The 19,364-nt window shown below is 38.9% G+C and overlaps 1 protein-coding gene across 3 annotated transcripts in view; it reads left to right on the top strand.

Annotated features, from left to right (window-relative positions):
- The window catches only part of KNTC1 (kinetochore associated 1), a 68,189-nt gene extending 49,816 nt beyond the window's left edge, over positions 1-18,373 (top strand). For all 3 annotated transcript variants that reach the window (XM_044775960.2, XM_014858751.3, XM_044775962.2), the window contains 19 exons: positions 526-697; positions 784-842; positions 974-1,190; positions 1,934-2,007; positions 2,692-2,902; positions 3,019-3,128; positions 5,236-5,282; positions 6,953-7,031; positions 8,198-8,316; positions 8,933-9,068; positions 9,564-9,659; positions 10,034-10,090; positions 12,642-12,696; positions 12,780-12,843; positions 13,408-13,537; positions 14,872-14,961; positions 15,262-15,407; positions 16,495-16,585; positions 17,589-18,373. In XM_044775960.2, coding sequence (XP_044631895.2) covers positions 526-697; positions 784-842; positions 974-1,190; positions 1,934-2,007; positions 2,692-2,902; positions 3,019-3,128; positions 5,236-5,282; positions 6,953-7,031; positions 8,198-8,316; positions 8,933-9,068; positions 9,564-9,659; positions 10,034-10,090; positions 12,642-12,696; positions 12,780-12,843; positions 13,408-13,537; positions 14,872-14,961; positions 15,262-15,407; positions 16,495-16,585; positions 17,589-17,609 — 1,974 coding nt within the window. In that variant the 3' untranslated portion in view covers positions 17,610-18,373. The remainder of the gene's footprint in view (positions 1-525; positions 698-783; positions 843-973; positions 1,191-1,933; positions 2,008-2,691; positions 2,903-3,018; positions 3,129-5,235; positions 5,283-6,952; positions 7,032-8,197; positions 8,317-8,932; positions 9,069-9,563; positions 9,660-10,033; positions 10,091-12,641; positions 12,697-12,779; positions 12,844-13,407; positions 13,538-14,871; positions 14,962-15,261; positions 15,408-16,494; positions 16,586-17,588) is intronic.
- The last annotated feature ends 991 nt before the right edge of the window (positions 18,374-19,364 follow it).

The following is a 19,364-nucleotide window of genomic DNA, read 5'->3' as shown; positions in this document are numbered from 1 at the left end:
GTTGGTTTCTCCTAGTATAATTTCTTTAATGATCATATAAATTATGGTTTAGAAGAATAACATTAAAAATAAAACTACAGGGGCTGGCCCCGTGGCCGAGTGGTTAAGTTCGCGCGCTCCGCTGCAGGCGGCCCAGTGTTTCGTTGGTTCGAATCCTGGGCGTGGACATGGCACTGCTCATCAGACCACGCTGAGGCAGCGTCCCACATGCCACAACTAGAAGGACCCACAACGAAGAATATACAACTATGTACCGGGGGGCTTTGGGGAGAAAAAGGAAAAAAAATAAAATCTTAAAAAAAAAAAAAAAACTCTTGAAAAAAAAAAAAAAACTCGTATTCCCGAGAAAAGAGTCTACATTAAAAAAATAAATAAATAAAAAAAAATAAAACTACAAAAGGTTTTCATCATCTTTATGAAAAGAAGACTGTCTCAGGACTGGAAATCTATGATATAGAGTTAGACGATTTAAAACGTTAGGATTGGTTTAATCTCACAGGAAAATACTTTTTTATTTTAATATAGGCATTGAGTCTTCTGAAACACTTGAAGTCATACAGAAGAATTTCTCCTCCAGTGGACGTAGAATATCAGTATATGTTGGAGCATGTGATAACTTTGCCGTCAGCTGCCCAAACTAGGCTGCCTTTTCACCTGATATTCTTTGGCACAGCACAGAACTTCTGGAAAATTCTCTGTATGTTCCTTAACTTCTTATGAATTTTACCAAATAGCCAAAATCTTTTTCTGAAGCAAATCATACTCTCCTTATTTCCTTTCTAGCTACAGAACTCAGTGAAGAATCCTTCCCAACATTGCTCTTAATTTCTAAATTAATGAAGGTAATGGGTTAAAACTTTGTAAGTCCTGTAGTTCATTCAGACCCTGTGTGGAAGGATTTTATGCTTTCATGTAAAACCCTTAAAGACGAGTGTATAAATCAGCCTTAATTTTTCCTTTCCTTTGTTTAAAGTTCTCTTTGGATACTCTGTACATGTCTACAGCCAAACATGTTTTTGAAAAAAAACTAAAGCCAAAGCTCCTGAAGTTAACACAAGCTAAATCCTCAACTCTGATTAACAAGGAAATAACTAGGATCACTCAAACCATCGAATCCTACTTATTATCTATAGTTAACCCGGAGTGGGCTGTAGCTATTGCCATCAGTCTTGCGCAGGATATCCCAGAAGGTATGAATTCTTCCTTTAGCTGGGCTTAAAATGGTTGACTATGTTGTTTTTTGAACTTGTAGTAAAAAAAAAATGTACTACTTTCGTCTCTTTAAGGAGAAGCAGTATGATAGTTTAAAAATGTATGTGCCCTCTCTCCTTGCTTGTGGCTTTGCTGAATGTTGCAAAGCCTTCAGTGAAGTAAGCAAGACTCCTAGCTGCTGCTCAGGGTGCAGGGGTGGAGCACTCCGCAGCTCATCGGTCGGAGTGTAAACTGATGCACGCTTCCTAGTATCCAGTAGTACTTTCAAGGACAAATCCTCAGATGTTCTCGAATAATCAAAGAAGTACACAAACACAGGCATTTATTGCCATGTTTTTGGTTGTAACAAAAGTTGAAAATAAGTTTTCTTTAAATGCTCATTGGTCAGGAGCTGGTTAAAAAAATAGAGCATATTCATAGAATATAGCTGATTTGGAAAGACATCCAAGATGTCTATTAAGTGAGAATAGCAAATTGTACTATGGTATGTGCACACCTGCACACACACACACAGAAAACTTCCAGAAGGAACATAAGAATCTAGGGAATAAGGATAGAAGCTGAAGAGGGGGGCCTCTGTGGACGTTTACTGCCTACTTTGCATCCTTCTATTTAAATTGTTTTTTACTATGAGTGTGCATTTTTATAATTAAAAAGAAAAAACTTGTAATACATTGTCTTGAAAAGACTAAGATTTGCTTATAAATCTTTATCTTTTTAGGTTCCTTCAAGATGTCCAGTTTGAAATTCTGTCTATATTTAGCTGAGAGGTGGCTACAGAATATCCCATCTCAGGTGTGTCTGAACTGTGAGATTGAAGGCTCCTTTTTTTTTTTTAATTGCTTTTTCTCCCCAAATCCCCCCAGTACATAGTTGTATATTTTAGTTGTTGGTCCTTCTAGTTGTGGCATGTGGGATGCTGCCTCAGCATGGCCTGACAAGCAGTGCCATGTCCGCGCCCAGGATCCAAACCGGCGAAACCCTAGGCCGAGGAAGCGGAGCATGTGGACTTAACCACTTGGCCACGAGGCCGGCCCCTGAAGGCTCCTTGTTTGTTTGTTTTTTGAGGGAAGATTGGCCCTGAGCTAACATCTCTTGCCAATTTTCCTCTGTTTTATGTGGGATGCTGCCACAGCATGGCTTGACAAACAGTGCTATGTCCGTGCCCAGGATCTGAACCTGTGAATCCCAGGCCACTGAAGTGGAGCATGCGAACTTAACCACTATGCCACTGGGCAGGCCCCTCCTCTTTCTTTTTAATTTAAATTGTGCTCACCTAGCATACCTTCTCATTCTGCCCTGGTAACAGGCATTTTCAAGGGTTGGATGCCTAAAATGGAGAAAGAAGGCCAGGGCTTTGTGTAGATACTTAAGGATGTAACTAAGGCAGGGAAGGACCTTGATTGATAAAAGTAGATTCTTAAACTTACTTGAGATTTAGAAAACAAGATTTTCTTTTTGCTTGGAATTTTTTAAAAGGATGAAACACGTGAAAAAGCCGAGGCTTTGCTGAAGAAGCTTCATGTTCAGTACCGGCGATCGGGCACAGAAGCCGTGCTCATAGCCCACAAGCTGAACACTGCAGAATATTTAAGACTGATCGGAAAACCAGCACATCTCATTGTCAGTCTGTATGAACATCCTAGCGTAAATCAAAGAATTCAGAATTCATCAGGCACAGATTATCCTGGTGAGAACAAAAACCCTTTTACCCTTTTCTCAAGGAAAACTATTGTTTTGATTCCCAGTTATCTTGCATTGAAAATCTGTTTTTCTTTTTTTAATTCCTTGTCTTAAATATCTTAGATATTCATGCAGCAGCTAAAGAAATAGCCGAAGTCAATGAAATTAATTTGGAAAAAGTCTGGGATATGTTGTTGGAAAAATGGTTGTGCCCATCCACAAAACCTGGTGAGGTAAGTTCACTCTCTGAGAGTATGTGGTTATATCTGTTGTCCCACACTGACGTGATTTTCTAATTAGGAACACAGAATCTTCAAAGAAGGAACTTTTGTTCATTTTAATACCTTCTATTATCTGATGAGTTTTAATGAGATTGTTTACTTTTTGTTTTTGTTTAATTGTTGTTTTGCAGCTATTTTACCTTTTAATGGGTGATTCTAGATGAATTGTATAAAAGAAGTGTCCTACACTTAGACTCAGATTCCTGTGATTAACTTTTTATTTTGAAATAATTTTAAATGTACGGAAAAGTTGCAAGAATAGTATAAAAGAATTCCTGTATATCCTTCACCCAGCTCTAACAGTTTTTAGCATTTGCCATATTTGCTTCATCACTCTTGCTATGATATATGTACTCATAATATTTTTATGAACCATTTGAGAGTAAATTGCATGTGCCATGCCCCTTTACCCCTTAATATTAAGTATATTTTTCCTAAGAGCAAGGCTTTTCTTTTACTTAGCCATAGTATAATTATCAAATCATATAATCTAATGTTGATACAATACAAATATAGACTTGGATCTATGGTCTATGTTACAATTTAACCAATTATCCCAATAATATTCTTTATAGCAATTTTTCACCTGTGACCAGGATCTGGTCCAGAATTATGCATTGCATTTATTTGTTGTGTCTCTAACCTCTTTTAATCTGGAATAGTTTTATCCCTTTTCCTAGTCTTTCATGATATTGACATTTTTGAAGTGTACAGGCCAGTTATTTTATAAGCTGCCCCTCAATTTGGGTTTGTCTAATGTTTCCCCATTGATAAGGTTCGAAGTATGCGTTTTTGGCTAGAATACTACCTAAGTGACGTTGTGTCCTTCTCAGGGTATGACATTTGGAGGCACATGATGTCTGTTTGCCCTCATAGGTGATATTAATCTAGATAACTTAGTCAAGATGTTGTGCATTTCTCTAATACGTAGTTACTATATTTCCTTTTAAATTATTATGAGAGATACTTTGAAACAATATAATATCCTATTCCTCTTCAAACTCTTCCCTCCACCCCACGTATACCCTGATTTAGCACCTATCAATGGTTCTTTCTTGAATCTATTTGAACTGTGATGGACATTGACATTTTTGAAGAGTCAGGCCAATTGGTTTGTAAAATGCCTCATTCTGGGTTTGCTAATGTTTCTTACGATTAGATTCAGGTTGTGTATTTTTGGCAACAATAGTGTATAGGTGATGTGTTCTTTACAATATATCACTTCAGGAGGTGCATAATGTCAGTTTTTTAAGAAATATTATCGTTAACATCTAAATTTATGATAAGATTCAGCAATCCAAATGCAGAATTTTCTACACTGTTTCTTCTGAATTTTCAGCTAGAACTTAATTTGGGAGATTGTATAATTCCTTTATCCACCTAGGCAGATATCCTTGAAAAAATCTATTTCTAAACAAATAGTATAACTAACATGAAATTAGGTTTTTAATTAGTAGTTTTAATATGACTTGGCATTCAATTTAACAGATTTTTTTTAAGTATTTACCAAGGGCACGGATTGTGCTTCGGTGTAAACAGAGAAGTTAGAAGCATATCTAGACCACGTGGAATCTGTGGTTGACTCAGAAACCAGCATGTTTTAACTTATACATAAATATGGAGCGCTAAACTGAACTTTCCACGAGGCCAGGAACTGTGTCTATGCAAAGCATCCAGCAAGTGCTTTGTAAGTCCCAATAAGTATACTGAATTAATGAATGAGTCATTTAAAATTCTTGAAGTCCTTTCCTTTTAAAAATCACCCAAGGAATGTAAGCTTCTGGGGGACAGGAGTATTTGTTTTGTTCTCTCAGGCAGCCCAGGTACCCAGAATCGTCCCTGGCACAGAGGAAGTACTCGGTAAACATTTGTTGACTGAATGAATGAGAGTAAACCCGTATTTTAAGCAAAAATCTTTTCATAAAGTAATGAGTTACATTGTAATTTCTTGTATGTAAACATACTTAATTTTTTACATTTTTCATCTAGTAGATTTTCATAAGCTTACATAGTCAACAAACTTTCTTAAGTTTTTGAAATTTTTTTCACTTTTTCGAAGAAACCATCAGAATTATTTGAACTTCAAGAAGATGAAGCACTACGAAGGTACTCTTCCTTTACTTACATTTGTCTATATCTTGATGCCTAGTAGGAATCTTACCAATAAATTTGTAAGAGTTGGTTTTAAAAGATTTTCTTGATATAATTTGGATTAGAGCCTCTGGGAAGAATCAATTCATTGGTATATGGCTGTGAATATGTATAAGTATCTCCAATGGAGTAAAAAAATACAGCCAAGATCCAGAATTTTTGAACCCTCAACGAGTTCCTACTAATGTTGAGGGCTCCTAGAACACGTTTAGCAGAGAATGCTTCTGGAGCAAAGGAAAACTCTTTCACTAGCTGGGACTCTCGCCCCAGATCTCTGTGTTCTCTCTGGACCCGATGAGCTGGGCTGGTGCAGATATGGGCCACCAGAATTCCTTTTCCTTTCTAACCTAAGACAGACCAGAAAGGCACATAGGTTTCGTCTACTGTGCTAAATCTGATTGGTCATGGCTTGCTCTCCTGAGAAGACTGTATCTGGGCTCAAATCAAAAAGAATGTGGTAATCCATTAATGATGCTTGGCGTAGGCATGGGAGAGGGAGTGCTGACACACATGCCAGCTTTTGCCGTTCCTGGCCTAGACAAAAGTGGTCAGGTCTCCTGTGAAGCCCTCCACCCTGTACCAGTCCTGGAGATCTGATAGTGAGAAAGGATGTGGAAAGACAAACTCAAGAATTTCTCCCAGTTTGGGCAGAGCTGGTCTACCATCCACTCCATGCCCTCTTCCTGTGGACACTCACCTTGTCCTTGCTTAGGCCTTTAAGGGCAGAGGCACCTGTGTCTAAGCAAGAGGCAGCTCCTAGAGTGCCTAACTGAACCAGCGTCCTGGAAAATCTTAGAGGGAAAGAGTTCAGAGAGAGAGAAAAATCTTAAGAAGGAAATCCCAAAAGAACACTTAATGCCAGTTTTGTAACTTCCTGCCTTTTCCCACTGAAAGCTCCATGCCATCCATCTGCCCTCACCCTCTAGTATGCCCAATCTTATCTTGCCCTTCTTGAGGAGGAGCCTGTCAGCCCTGAGTCTGGAGGTTGAAATGTGCCACTAACAAGGTTCCGTGAACCAGAGCACACAATTTTCCACGTGTAGTGTTCAGTGTACTTTGCTTCTATGGTTTGTATTAATTGCTTTTTTTAAAAAATTTTTTTTTATTGGCACCTGAGCTAACATCTGTTGCCAATCTTTTTTTTTCCCTTCCTCTTCTCTCCAAAGTCCCCCAGAAAATAGTTAAATATTCTAATCATCCTTCTGGTTGTGCTGTGTGGGATGCCACCTCAACATGGCTTGATGAGCGGTGTCGTGTCCACACCCAGGATCCGAACTGGCAAAACCCTGGGCCGCCAGAACAGAACACAGAAACTTAACCACTCGGCCAGGGGGCTGGCCCCTATATTAATTTCTTAAACAGGGAATTTAAATTATCAGAGATTGGCTGGTCATTTTATAGGAGAGAAGACTGAGGCATTTATTGTATTTATTATCTTCTTTAGCTATGTAGATTAAGCCTCTTTTAAAGGAGAAGGTAAAAATGTCCTTGACCCACAACTCTTCAGGCCTATGTTTGAGGTGTCAAATGACTTTTCCTATGGACAATAAACAGGTCTATTGTTTATTGTTTTGGTAATCTATGACTAAATTAAAATCTAAATGTAATTAAAATTTTTTTTCCAGAGTCCTGTATCTCCTTCTGTCTCGTCCGATTGATTACAGTTCAAGAATGCTGTTTGTATTTGCAACATCAGCTACAACTGTAAGCCCTAGAAACTTAGAACTCATCTTGGCATCTCAGCTTAATATTTTTTCTTGCATGTTTTCCGTGCTTGATTTCGTTAACAGATGATTACGATAATGGTCACTTACATACTTACTCAAAGTGTCTTATCTTGTTAATGAGGATTGTGCTATCTGTCTGCTCCATTTAGCTCTGGCTTCCGTAACATCCTGCAAACTGAATGGTGGACCTACTGAGAGTTCCCACGGGTTGTCTGCATTCACAGTTGTTAACTCCCTGCTCAGGCAACATTCCTAATAGCAGGAGGCCAAACCAACTGGCTGCGAGAGAAGCCTCCAGCCTGGCCTCGAGCCCTGCATGATGGGGCCTCCTCCAGACGTGCCACCGCCCCCACCTCAACTCTAGCTAGAGGAATGGTGTGGGTAGAAGGAAGAAAAGGGGAAAGTCTGAGATACTGACTGGGTGTCCTTGACAGCAAGAGGGGAGAAATCCCTTTTTTGCTTACGTATTAGTTTATCTGATAGTCATTCTTTAAAAATGGTGCTCCATGAAAAGTGGCTAGTTCAGCTCAGAACTCAGTTGAACAAGTGCTTTTCCCTGAAAAAACCATCATACTGCAGTATGCTTGACATGTACTATCCCATTTTGTCACACAGAATATTAATGAATACATTTTTAATTAATATTAGTATATATTCAGATGTGAATTCATATTAATGTATTCAAGAGTTGAGTTTTAATAAAATTAATTTTTACTGCTTCATCAAGAACCCTCTTAAGTGGAGGTCATCTTTTGTTTTCAATACTGCAAACGCATGGTTGTGAAGAATACAGTGGCTGCTGTGACACTTGGGTGTTCTGCCTTGATTTGAGCCAGTACTTTCACCCACCTGTGCTTTTGCACCAGCAGTGCAAATATCGACAGAGTGTAAAAGGCAAATTACATGTTAATATTATCAAAGTCCTTTTGACCCTTTCCCTCCTGAAAGAGTCTGAGGAACACTCCCCAGGAGTCCCTGGACCACACTTTGAGAACCACTGCTCTACGCTGTGGACTCCCTAAGGGCACAGATTGACTTTCATGTTTTTTCAAATGATATTGCTTATGTTGCCTAAGTTGAACCTCATTTACCCAACTACAACATGCAGGTCTGCAACTCTCCAAACATTTTTTGGTTTTACAGACGTTAGGTATGCGTCAGTTAACTTTTGCTCACAGAACACGAGCTCTTCAGTGTCTCCTCTATTTGGCTGACAAGGAAACTATAGAATCTCTCTTCAAAAAACCCATCGAAGAAGTGAAGTAAGTAGGATTTTTTAAATTGTATTAAGAAATAGGAAATATCTCCCTTTTTTTTTTTTGAGGAAGATTAGCTCTGAGCTAACATCCACCAGCAATCTTCCTCTTTTTTTGCTGGTGAAGATTGGCCCTGAGCTGACATCCGTGCCCATCTTCCTCTACTTTATATGTGGAATGCTTGCCACAGCATGGCTTGACAAGTGGTGCATAGATCTGCACCCAGGATCCGAATCAGCAAACCCTGGGCTGCTGAAGCGGAGCATGTGAACTTAACTGCTGCATCACCAGGCCAGCCCCCAAATCACTTTTTAGTAATATAACTTTTATGGCCCCTTAGTTCGTAAGAGTGCCTTAGAATAGCTGTGTAAGCGTAGCTTGACATTTTGTCCTTGACATTTTGGCAAAGGGGGAATAGGACTTTGAGAACATCTTGTTTCCCTGGTTTCTTTGAGACGTTTAGAAGCTGAAAGTTTTCTTCATCTTGCTAAAATGGATTTCTCTCTAATATTATATTCAGTGAATATATTTAGAAGCCTAAAATAGACATTTATAACAAACTGGTGTACTATTTCCATATGGTGGCCTATGAGAATGATCCCCATAAATGCCTGTTTTCCAGATCTTATTTGAAATGTATAACTTTTATGGCATCATTTGAGACTTTGAATATCCCCATCACATATGAATTATTTTGCAACAGTCCTAAAGAAGGAATGATTAAGGGTCTGTGGAAAAATCACAGCCACGAAGCCACGGTATGTACACCGAATCATCGGATGATGGGGGCTTGCATCTTCTCAGATGCTGTTGTATTCACTCCGTTCCCTGTGACCACTCAGATTCCTGGAAGACAAAAACAGAGAAACTGTATTCCTCAGCAAGTCTACTGTTGGGAACCCTTTTCTGCTTTCTCTTTCCTATGGGAATTTAGTCTCTGAGGCAATTCGAGCCCAGGGCGGGAAGGATATTGGGGCCAACAGGCAAACTGTTTTTGTACAGAAGGAAGCAAGGGGAAAAAGTCTGAGATGCTGTTTATGAGTCCATGACAGCAAGAAAGAAAAAAAGTAATCTCTGTTTTTTCTTTCATTAGAGAGATGGAGGCCTTCACTATTAGGCAATAGATACCCCTAGATTATAAGCGTATTTTCTATTCACCTACCGCACCTTTTCCAAAGATGGTTTGATTTACTGGTGTCTGAAGCAGTATGTGTATATATACATATATGCTTGTGGCTTTTCTTTTGCTCCAGGCGGTAAGATTGGTGACCGAGCTTTGTTTAGAATACAAAATCTATGACCTGCAGCTTTGGAATGGACTCTTGCAAAAGCTTCTCGGCTTCAGTATGGTAAGTAAGACTCAGTGCCCTAGACTGCAGTATATTTTAAAGCTTTTGCACAGCATCTCCTAGACATTTTACATTGATAGTTGTTACTGAACAGATGTGTGCTGAGAAGACATTCACTCTCCCTGGGTTCATGCCAAACTTAAAGACTTTGGTGTTAGGCCAGAGAAAGTACAAACTCAAAGTGACATAAATTGCACTGGAAACAAAGGGAAGGTGCCTTGGCCTTTTTTGATATTTGTGAATTTGTCAGTGGTGGTTCTCATGGCAGATAAATTTTACTGATAATTCCTTTTAAAACTTTAAGAATCTGATGTTTCATGTTGAAATTTTTCTTTTTGGTGATCTTCACAACTTCTTATTTTATTTTTTCATAGATTCCTTATCTAAGGAAGGTTTTAACAGCAATTTCTAGTATCCATTCTTTATGGCAGGTATGTAGTTTTTTAAAGTAAGTTTTATTGAAGTTAATCTTTATGCTCACTGGCCTTGTGACTTCCGAGTGCATTGGATTAAGTAATTGCCTCCTCCGTAAAGAACAAAACTGATGTTCCCTTAAAGTGGTGCCTGGACCCAGAATATTCGGCTTGATCTCACCTCCTCTAAGACTTCACTTCCCCACTTCTCCAGCCCTCACGAATCACATCTTCGTTTATGTTCTCAAAACACCTCGGCTCTACTATAACATTTATCATGGTATAATTTATTCTAATTACATTTTCAGCTGCCTCTCTTAGACTTTGAAGATCTTTAACGTCAGAGACCGTGTCTTATTTATCTTTCTAAATTTCACAGTTATGCACACACATAATCATTATACTATATAACATAGAAATATATAATTTATTCTTAGTTTAATAAATTAGAACAATATAGAAATATGCTAAGTAAAACTTGAAAATTCTCCTTTACCATTTCCCTTTATAATTATCTCCCCAGAAATAACTACTGTTTATAATTTCTTGTGTTTTCTTCTGGAGCTTTTCTATTATCATTGTGAGCATATGTGTGTGTCTGTATGTGCATGTATTTGTGTGTATATATTCATTTTTGTACACATAAATGCGATCACATTCTAGACAAAGTGTTTTTTTCACGTAACAGTGGTGTCTTGGAGATTATTCCATATCAGTACATAGACATCTGTTTTATTTTGTTTTTTAATTTTTTTGTAGTATGCTCCGTCCCTACAAAGCCTCCCAGGGCTTTACTCAGTGACTGCCATCACTTTCCTTTTCTTTTTCTTTGTTTTTTTTGCAAGGGAAGATTCACCCTAAGCTAACATTTGTTGCCGATCATCCTCCTTTTTTCTTATTTTCCTCTCCCAAAGCCCCAGTACGTAGTTGTGTGTAGTTGTAAGTTCTTCTGGTTCTTCTATGTGAGCCCCCACCACAGCATGGCTACTGACAGACAAATGGTGTAGTGCACCACGCCTGGAAACCAAACCCAGGCTGCCTAAGCGGAGCACACCAAACTTTAACTGCTAGGCCATCAGGGCTGGCTCTATTTTATTTTGTTTTTTTAGTTGAGATGTAATCCACGTGTAAAATTTATCCTAAGGTGTACAATTGGTGGGGTTTTTTTTTGCTGAGGAAGATTCACCCTGAGCTAACATCTGTGCCAGTGTTTCTCTACTTTGTATGTGGGTCGCTGCCACAGCATGGCCGCCGACGAGTGTTGTAGGTCTGCGTCTGGGAACCAAACCCAGGCTGCCAAAACGGAGCGCACCAAACTTAACCACTGGCCACAGATTTTTTTAGTATATTCACAAAGTTGTGTCAACATCACTTCTATCTAATTCTAGAACATTTTCTTCACCCCAAAAATATATCCCATGTCTCTTAGCAGTCCTTCCCCATCCCTACACCTCCAGCCCCTGGCAACCACTAATCTACTTTCTGTCTCTATGCATTGTCTATACTGGACATTTCATATCAATGTAGTCATATAATATGTGGTCTTTTGTGCTTCCTTCACTTCGTATAATGTTCTCAAGGTTCATCTGCATTGTAGCATGTATCAGTGCTTTGTTCTTTTTTGTTGCTGAATAATGTTCCATTGTATGGATATACCACATTTTGTTTGTCCATTCATCAATTGATGGATATTTGGATTGTTTCCACTTTTTGGTTATTATGAATGATGGTGTTCTATGAACCTTTGCATACAAACTGGATAAAAACACATGTGGATATGTGTTTTTGTTTCTCTTGAGTATATACCTAGGAGTGGAATTGTTGGGTGTTATAACTCTATGTTTAACCTTTTGAGGTATCTCATCATTTTTAACTCTTAATTATTCTCCATAATATGGAGTAAAATGTACCATAACTTATTTAACTACTCCCCTATTGATAGAAATTTTTGTTGTTGTCTTATTCAGTTTTTGGAATTCTTTCTCTTGTCTTCTTACCCCTTACCTATGATCCTAGCACAATGTCTGGCTCAAAATGGACTTAGTATAAATTTTGTTTTCTAATTTAGGTTCTGACACTTTCTACCAAATGAAACAATAATGAATCAGCCAGAATTGTAAAATAAGATCTTGAAATTTACAGTCATGAAGAAAATTATCCTGGAATCTTAATCATCTTTTTTTTTTTGAGGAAGATTAGCCCTGAGCTAACTGCTGCCAATCCTCCTCTTTTCGCTGAGGAAGACTAGCCCTGAGCTAACATCCATGCCCATCTTCCTCTACTTTATATGTGGGACGCCCACCACAGCATGGTGTGCCAAGCAGTGCCATGTCCGCACCCGGGATTTGAACCAGTGAACCCCGGGCCGCCGAAGCACAATGTGTGCACTTAACCGCAGCGCCACCAGGCCGGCCCCTAGAATCTTAATCATCTTGAACAGGGAGATATCAATTTGTGGTTTTGGTCGTAACATCCAGAATGTAAGGTCTAAGTATATGATTTTGTGACTGCAAAATGAAGAGAGCTTGTAATATCCCAGACATGAATTCTTTAATCACTGTTTCCACAGGTCCCCTACTTCAGCAAAGCTTGGCAGCGTGTGGTTCAGATCCCACTGCTTTCAGGTATTTCTCTCTCCTCTGAAACACTGACAACAGCATTTTGTAGTTGTGTGTGTATATACGTTATTGCTGTTTTTTATTTTTAGCCTCTTGTCCGTTAAGCTCCAGTCAGTTATCAGATTGTTGTGAGAGTCTCATCGCTGTTCTAGAGTAAGTAAGACATTTGTTTTCCTGCCAAAAACATCAAATGTGTTGCTTATAAAATTTTTTCCAATAAACATCTCTTATGCGTAATTTCTTTTTCTTGGAAAGTTAAGCATACTGCTTGTTTTTAAAATAAAATATCTCTATTATTTTTACAATGTCTACTTTTCACATGCAGTGCAACTAGCAAACTGATATTCAATAAGCGGTCTCTAAAATTAGTACCCAATTTTAAGGTAAGGATAGAGTACATTTTGTGACTACCTAAATCATACAGCATTGTCTCAGATTTTGAGTCTTCTGAGAATTTGTCTTTAGGCGTTTGTCAGCTTTCAGGCATAATCATAGCAGCAACCAGTGGCCTATGTTCCTGTAGGTAGATTCTTTTGTTCCAGGAAGAATGCCGTAGAAGACTTGAGTTACTCATTACTAAGCATATGTTATGCACCAACACTTTAATGTTTAAAATTATTGAAAGCATAGACGGGTAACAACTGTGGAAAACTAGAAAAGCCAGTATAATCTAGTGAATCTGACAGGTTATTAACTAATTAATATGCTCTCTTGAAGATGCCCAGTTTCAGATGATCTCGACATGATTGGAGTTGCCAGGCAATATGTCCAGTTAGAGCTTCCTGCTTTTGCATTGGCCTGTCTAATGCTTATGCCCCACTCGGAAAAAAGACACCAGCAAATTAAGGTATCTTGCAAATTATTCCTCTGGGCTGCCAAAGAAATGGAAGGTCTCATATAACATGTCCCCTGCAAATGGCTGCGTTTTCTTTTTACCAGACCTCTAAAGCATGAGTACATCCATATGGGTGGGGCGGGAGGTTTGTGTGGAGGTTTAGCAGGAGATAAAACTGAAAGATAAAGGTCTATCTGAGGGATGCCTTAAGAAGAATTTGGACTCTATTCTGTTCTCTTTTTTTGGATAAGGAAGATTGGCCCTGAGCTAACATCTGTTGCCAATCTTCCTCTTTTTGCTTGAGGAATATTGTCCCTGAGCTAACATCTGTGCCAGTCTTCCTCTACTTTGTATGTGGGACGCTGCCACAGCATGGCTTCATGAGCAATGTGTATGTTGGCTGCCTGGATCTGAACCCGTGAACCCCAGGCTGCCGAAACTGAGCACAAGAACTTAACCACTATGTCACTGGGCTGGCCCCTGGACTTTATTCTTTATCAGTGAGGAACAATAAATTTTCTTGGAAGAATACAGTGAAATGATCAGACAGTAGAAGGAATAATCCATGTGGGCTTGATGAAAGGAGAGAGGTGGCCAGAAGGGAAACTCTGGGAAGCAATTGCGTTGGAGTCGGATTTTATCTCACTGCATGCCTACACAATGACCTTGTGGATAGGCAAGGAAAGCTCGAGGGGATGAGTCCTCAGACTAGGGTGGTGGCGATGAAAGTGAACTAGAAGGAGAAGGCAGCCTGACGCAGTGACTGGGTGTGGAGACAAAAGTGAGGGGACAGTCAGGTTGTGTGTGGGCATCTAACAAAGGGAGCCACGAGCATTCTGAGGACAGAACTTTTAAAGATAACCCTCCTTCCCTTTGTAATCTAGAACAAATAGAACAAAGCATTTGGAAATATTTTACCCTTAGTTCCCCACAGGTAGATAAGCCAATAGAAAGAGATCTATATAAATGAACATGTATATTTTTACTTTGTCATTAAGTCTATTCATTGCATTTTTTTCAAAGCCATCTGAGCGTCTTTGACCTTGTTCTTTTTTGCCTATTCATAAACTCATCCATTGATGATTTTTAAAGTTTTAATATTTAAATAGATCCCTTTTGGCACTTAGAATCACCAAATGCTTGCTAAACAGCTCTTGCTGTTGGAATAGGTATTTGTAAAATGCCTTTCTTCTTATGTCAATAATTTTTTATCTGAAAGAGGTGTTTTTTCCTATAATAGAAATTCTTTAAGATATTTCAATTTTAAAAATGTAAACCTTTCCTATTTGACAGAAATTAATATTAATAATACTTATCCATTAATTTCATTTCGATTTTTCCTCTAGAATTTCCTGGGCTCGTGCAATCCTCAGATCATTTTACAGCAGTTAGAAGAACATATGAGTACTGGCCAGTTGGCAGGATTTTCACATCAAGTAAGAGTCAATTTCATCTCTTTGTTGCTATGAAAACCCTGATATTAGAAGGTAATAATTTTCCCCAAATCAAGATTAAGCTAAAAACTACTGTCTCTATCTGTTTGTTGTTCCTTTTTATTTATTTCTTTACTGTCTACCAAAATGGGCCAAAGCTGTCCCCCTCCCCCACCCCTCAAAAAAGGCACTTAGCGTCAGTGCAATGATAGTTTAACTTCTGATTGTCAGAAATGTTTCAGTATTGAATAAGGACTTGGAATTTCACACATTTTTAATTTAATGATACCTGTCATTCTGTAGATTAGAAATCTGATTCTGAATAATGTCATAAATAAGAAGGACTTTGGGATTTTGGCAAAGACAAAATACTTTCAAATGTTGAAATTGCACATGATGAATACCAACAACATCACTGACCTAGTAAACTATTTGGCAAATGAGTTAAGGTAAGTTAATTAAAAAAAAAATTATAGAATTTCCTTAAAATTTGTCTTTCTTTTGGAAGAAAATATCAAACAATGGTAGAGCTATTTGGTTGTGATGAAAGGCTCCGAATATTAAGCAGCAGCGTTACCGTTCATACCCAGAGGTTAGCCGTCTCGTAACCAGATCCCATGCAACATGAACTTGGAATGAAACAATTAAACAAGCTGTCTGAACCCCCAAAATAGGTGTTTTCAGTCTTTCTCTAAAACTCTAAATTATGAGTTTATTCCTTTGACACTTGCTCAAAGAACTAAAGGCTTTATATAACATAATTTTTGCTAAGCTTCGTTACCTAATTTACCAGCAGCCACAAGTTTAGAAACAATAAGCTTCTTAGAATAGGATGGAGAGCAGATTTGGAAAGTAAAAAGGAAAATGGAGAGATGGGCTGACACTGAAGAAGGGAAAGCTCACTCAAGATTGAAATATTTTGGGGGGCTGGCCCCATGGCCAAGTGGTTAAGTTTGCACGCTCCGCTTCAGCAGCCCGGGGTTTCCCTGGTTCAGATCCTGGGCACAGACATGGCACCGCTCATCAGGCCATGCTGAGCTGGCGTCCCACACAGCATAAGCAGAAGGGCCTACAAATAGAATATACAACTATGTAGTGGGGGGCTTTGGGGAGAAGAAGAAGGAAAAAAAAAAAGAAAAAGAAGAAGATTGGCAACAGATATTAGCTCAGCTGCCAATCTTTAAAAAACAAAAAATTCCTTAAAAAAAAATTTTTTTTACTGGGTTCTCCCCACATTTGGTCTGACTGTGCTGATTGCTTGGGAGGTGTCCCTTTCTCATTGTCACGCCATGAATTTCTTTCTGCTTGTTTATCACTTGTGATCCAGCCATAACTACATATTGTCATTTATGAACAAGTATTAAATTCTGAGGTATAATCGATATATATAATAAGCTGCACAAATTTCAAGTAAGCAATTTGATAAACTTTGACATATGTATACACTGTGAAGCCATCACCACAATCAAGATAATGAACCTATCTGTCACCCCCAAAAGTTTCCCCACGCCCCTCTTTTTCTTTCTGATTCCATAGTTTAGATGAAGCTTCAGTCTTTATAACTGAATATGCAAAGCATCGTGGGAAACCTGTACCTCCAGACGCTGCTCCCTGTGAAATTCTGAAGGTAAGGCTGGCCCATAGTTCCTTGGGTCCTAACCTGACGCCATTTTTATTTCTAGGGTCTTGAAATTGACCTGACTTATTCTGATGTTCTGGAGATAAATGTATTTTTATGTGTGACTACATATATTTTTATATTTTACTTTTTGTATAAGAGAGTCCTAGACCAGAAATCCGGAGGCCAGGGTTCTGGTCTCAGCTCTGCGCTGAGGCAGTGTGGCCTCAGGCCGAGTCGCTAAGCCTATGCAGGCTTCAGTTTTTAGATTTGGACCATATGGTCTCTTAGGAGCTTTCCAATGTTATGATTCTTCATAAAGTCTTGTTTTTCATATTAAAGCAACTGAAAGACTAAATTTCAAAAGGCAGTAATTAATGCCATGCTTGGGTATTAACTGCTTTTATTTCTTCTTTTTTAATTACCTAACACATATATTCATTATGGAAAAAAGAGAAATTTGTAAGAGCAAAACAAAAACTAATCTCTTAAAATCACACTACCCAGAGATGGGGTCACTGTTAACATTTTGGTGTACATCTTTCCAAATGTTTTCGTGTGTAAAATATGCATGTAAATTACTTTTACTCCTATTCTGAACTTAAATATAAGATAAGAATTTTTACTTTGATCATATTTTGGTAGTTTTAGTATACCTAACAAAGTTATTATGGGTTTTTTCCTCTTTTGGTCCAGGTCAGGCATATTAAAAATAAGCCTAGTTTTGTTAACTTCCATTAATAACTTCCTTTATTCACTTCCAGGCTGTTCTGCTCAATGGCATAAGGTTACTTTTTTCAAAAAGGGAGGATATTGGTTCAGGGGACAAATTTGTAGCCCTTAAAATGTGTTTGTTTTTCTCCAGTCATATCCATTTAAAATGCCAAATAATTTTATGTATAGATTTTTAACAATATAGTTAAGTCTTACGTTTTATAGTTTATTGGACCATTTTCTATTTAAAAAACTAGATGACACTCATAAAAATGCTTGTGTGTTTCTCACCATTTAGATGTTTCTTAGTGGCTCATAGTGGCTCATCAGACCTTTTCTCAAGAACGAGAGGAAAAGAAGATAGAACAGGAGGAAGTTTGGAGTCGTCTATTAACTGAACATATTTATTACGGTTTTAAAATTGTGCAATGTATGTGTTATAGCTAGTGTCAAATGTCCCACAAGTAATAACCAAGATGCTTAATAATAGTATAATTGTCGCATAAAGAACTCATGTCCTGAATTAACCTTTTCTTTGCCTGTTCCTTGTATAACCTATACGAACTATCAATATTTTGCACCATACATGAAAGAAACAAAATGCAAAAATATTTTACTCCTCTCACAAGAAAAACAACTACTTACATCCTATTTCTTCCACATATGTAAATAAGAATAACAGTCTTTTGGGGGGCCGGCCTGGTGGCATAGTGGTTAAAGTTCACACACTCCACTTTGGCGACCCCGGATTCGCAGGTTCTGATCTTGGGCACGGACCTACACACTGCTTGTCAAGCCATGCTGTGGCAGTATCCCATATACAAAACAGAGGAAGATGGGCACAGATGTTAGCTCAGGGCCAACCTTCCTCACAAAAAAAAAAAAGAATATCGGGCCAGCCCAGTGGCACAGCAGTTAAGTTCACATGTTCCGCTTCTTGGCGGCCTGGGGTTCGCCGGTTCTGATCCTGGGTGCGGACGTGGCACCACTTGGCAAAAGCCATGCTGTGGTACGCGTCCCACATATAAAGTAGAGGAAGACGGGCATGGATGTTAGCTCAGGGCCAGTATTCCTCAGCAAAAAGAGGAGGATTGGCAGTAGTTAGCTCAGGGCTAATCTTCCTCAAAAAAAAAAAAAAAAAAGTCAATCTTTTTAATGTCATTCTAGTAAATAGGTACATAATTTTTGCTGCAGAGTGTAGCAGTCAGTGGCCAGATAGAAAAATAGAAACCACTCTAGAGACTTCAAGCAGAGAGGGAGTGAATGCCAGGAATTGGTTACAAAGGTGTTAAAAGGACTGAAAGGCAGGAGGGAGATGGAGGTTGCCCTCTAGAGAGGCAGAAGGGAAAGGGGCTATTGGCTGAAGATGAGGAAGCTGCTCCTGCCACTGGGGTGGAGCCCCCGAACCCCCATTTGCCACTGAGCTGGTGGAGCTGCCGCTGCTGCTCATAAGGCTGTCTCCTGCCGCCAGTCCTGCTGACACTTCACCACTGCTCCCCGAGCTGCCCTCCGCCATCCTAGCTACTGCTGCTGCTGTCAAGCCACTGCCAAAAGAGGAAAGAAGAAGCTCTTCACTTTCCCCAACCTTCTCATTCTTGTGTCAGTGCCAAGAAATGACAGAACCGAACGGGAAGACATCTGGCAAGGAGCCTGAGAGACGCAGCCTGCAGGCTTAAGTCCCTGGCAGGAGGGAGGCTGGCCTAGAAGGGCACCGTGGCGCTGAAAGCCAGCAGACACTACCCGGCACTCAGCAATATTCACATCACTTATTCTGCCTTTGTGTGCTTTTGCTGTATTTGTGAATAACTTGAATAAATGAATTTGATAATACTAGAGTTAGTTTGCCTTGGTTTTAGTAGTTGAGAAAAATATTATTTCTAGACAGAAAACTCAGTGTAGTATTGTGATTGAAAACATAGGTTTTGGAGTAAAACAAGTCTGGATTTGAATTCTGGCTCTGTCACACACCAGCTGTGTGATCCTGGACAAGCTATATAACTTGTCAAAGCCTTAATTCCCTCATTTGTAAAACTTCCTAGTTGCAGGAAATTTAAATAGTCATCCACTTGCTCTC

This window comes from Equus asinus, chromosome 8 (assembly GCF_041296235.1).
Source record: "Equus asinus isolate D_3611 breed Donkey chromosome 8, EquAss-T2T_v2, whole genome shotgun sequence".
Classification (NCBI taxonomy): domain Eukaryota; kingdom Metazoa; phylum Chordata; class Mammalia; order Perissodactyla; family Equidae; genus Equus; species Equus asinus.
This window is presented reverse-complemented; position numbering and strand designations above follow the sequence as displayed.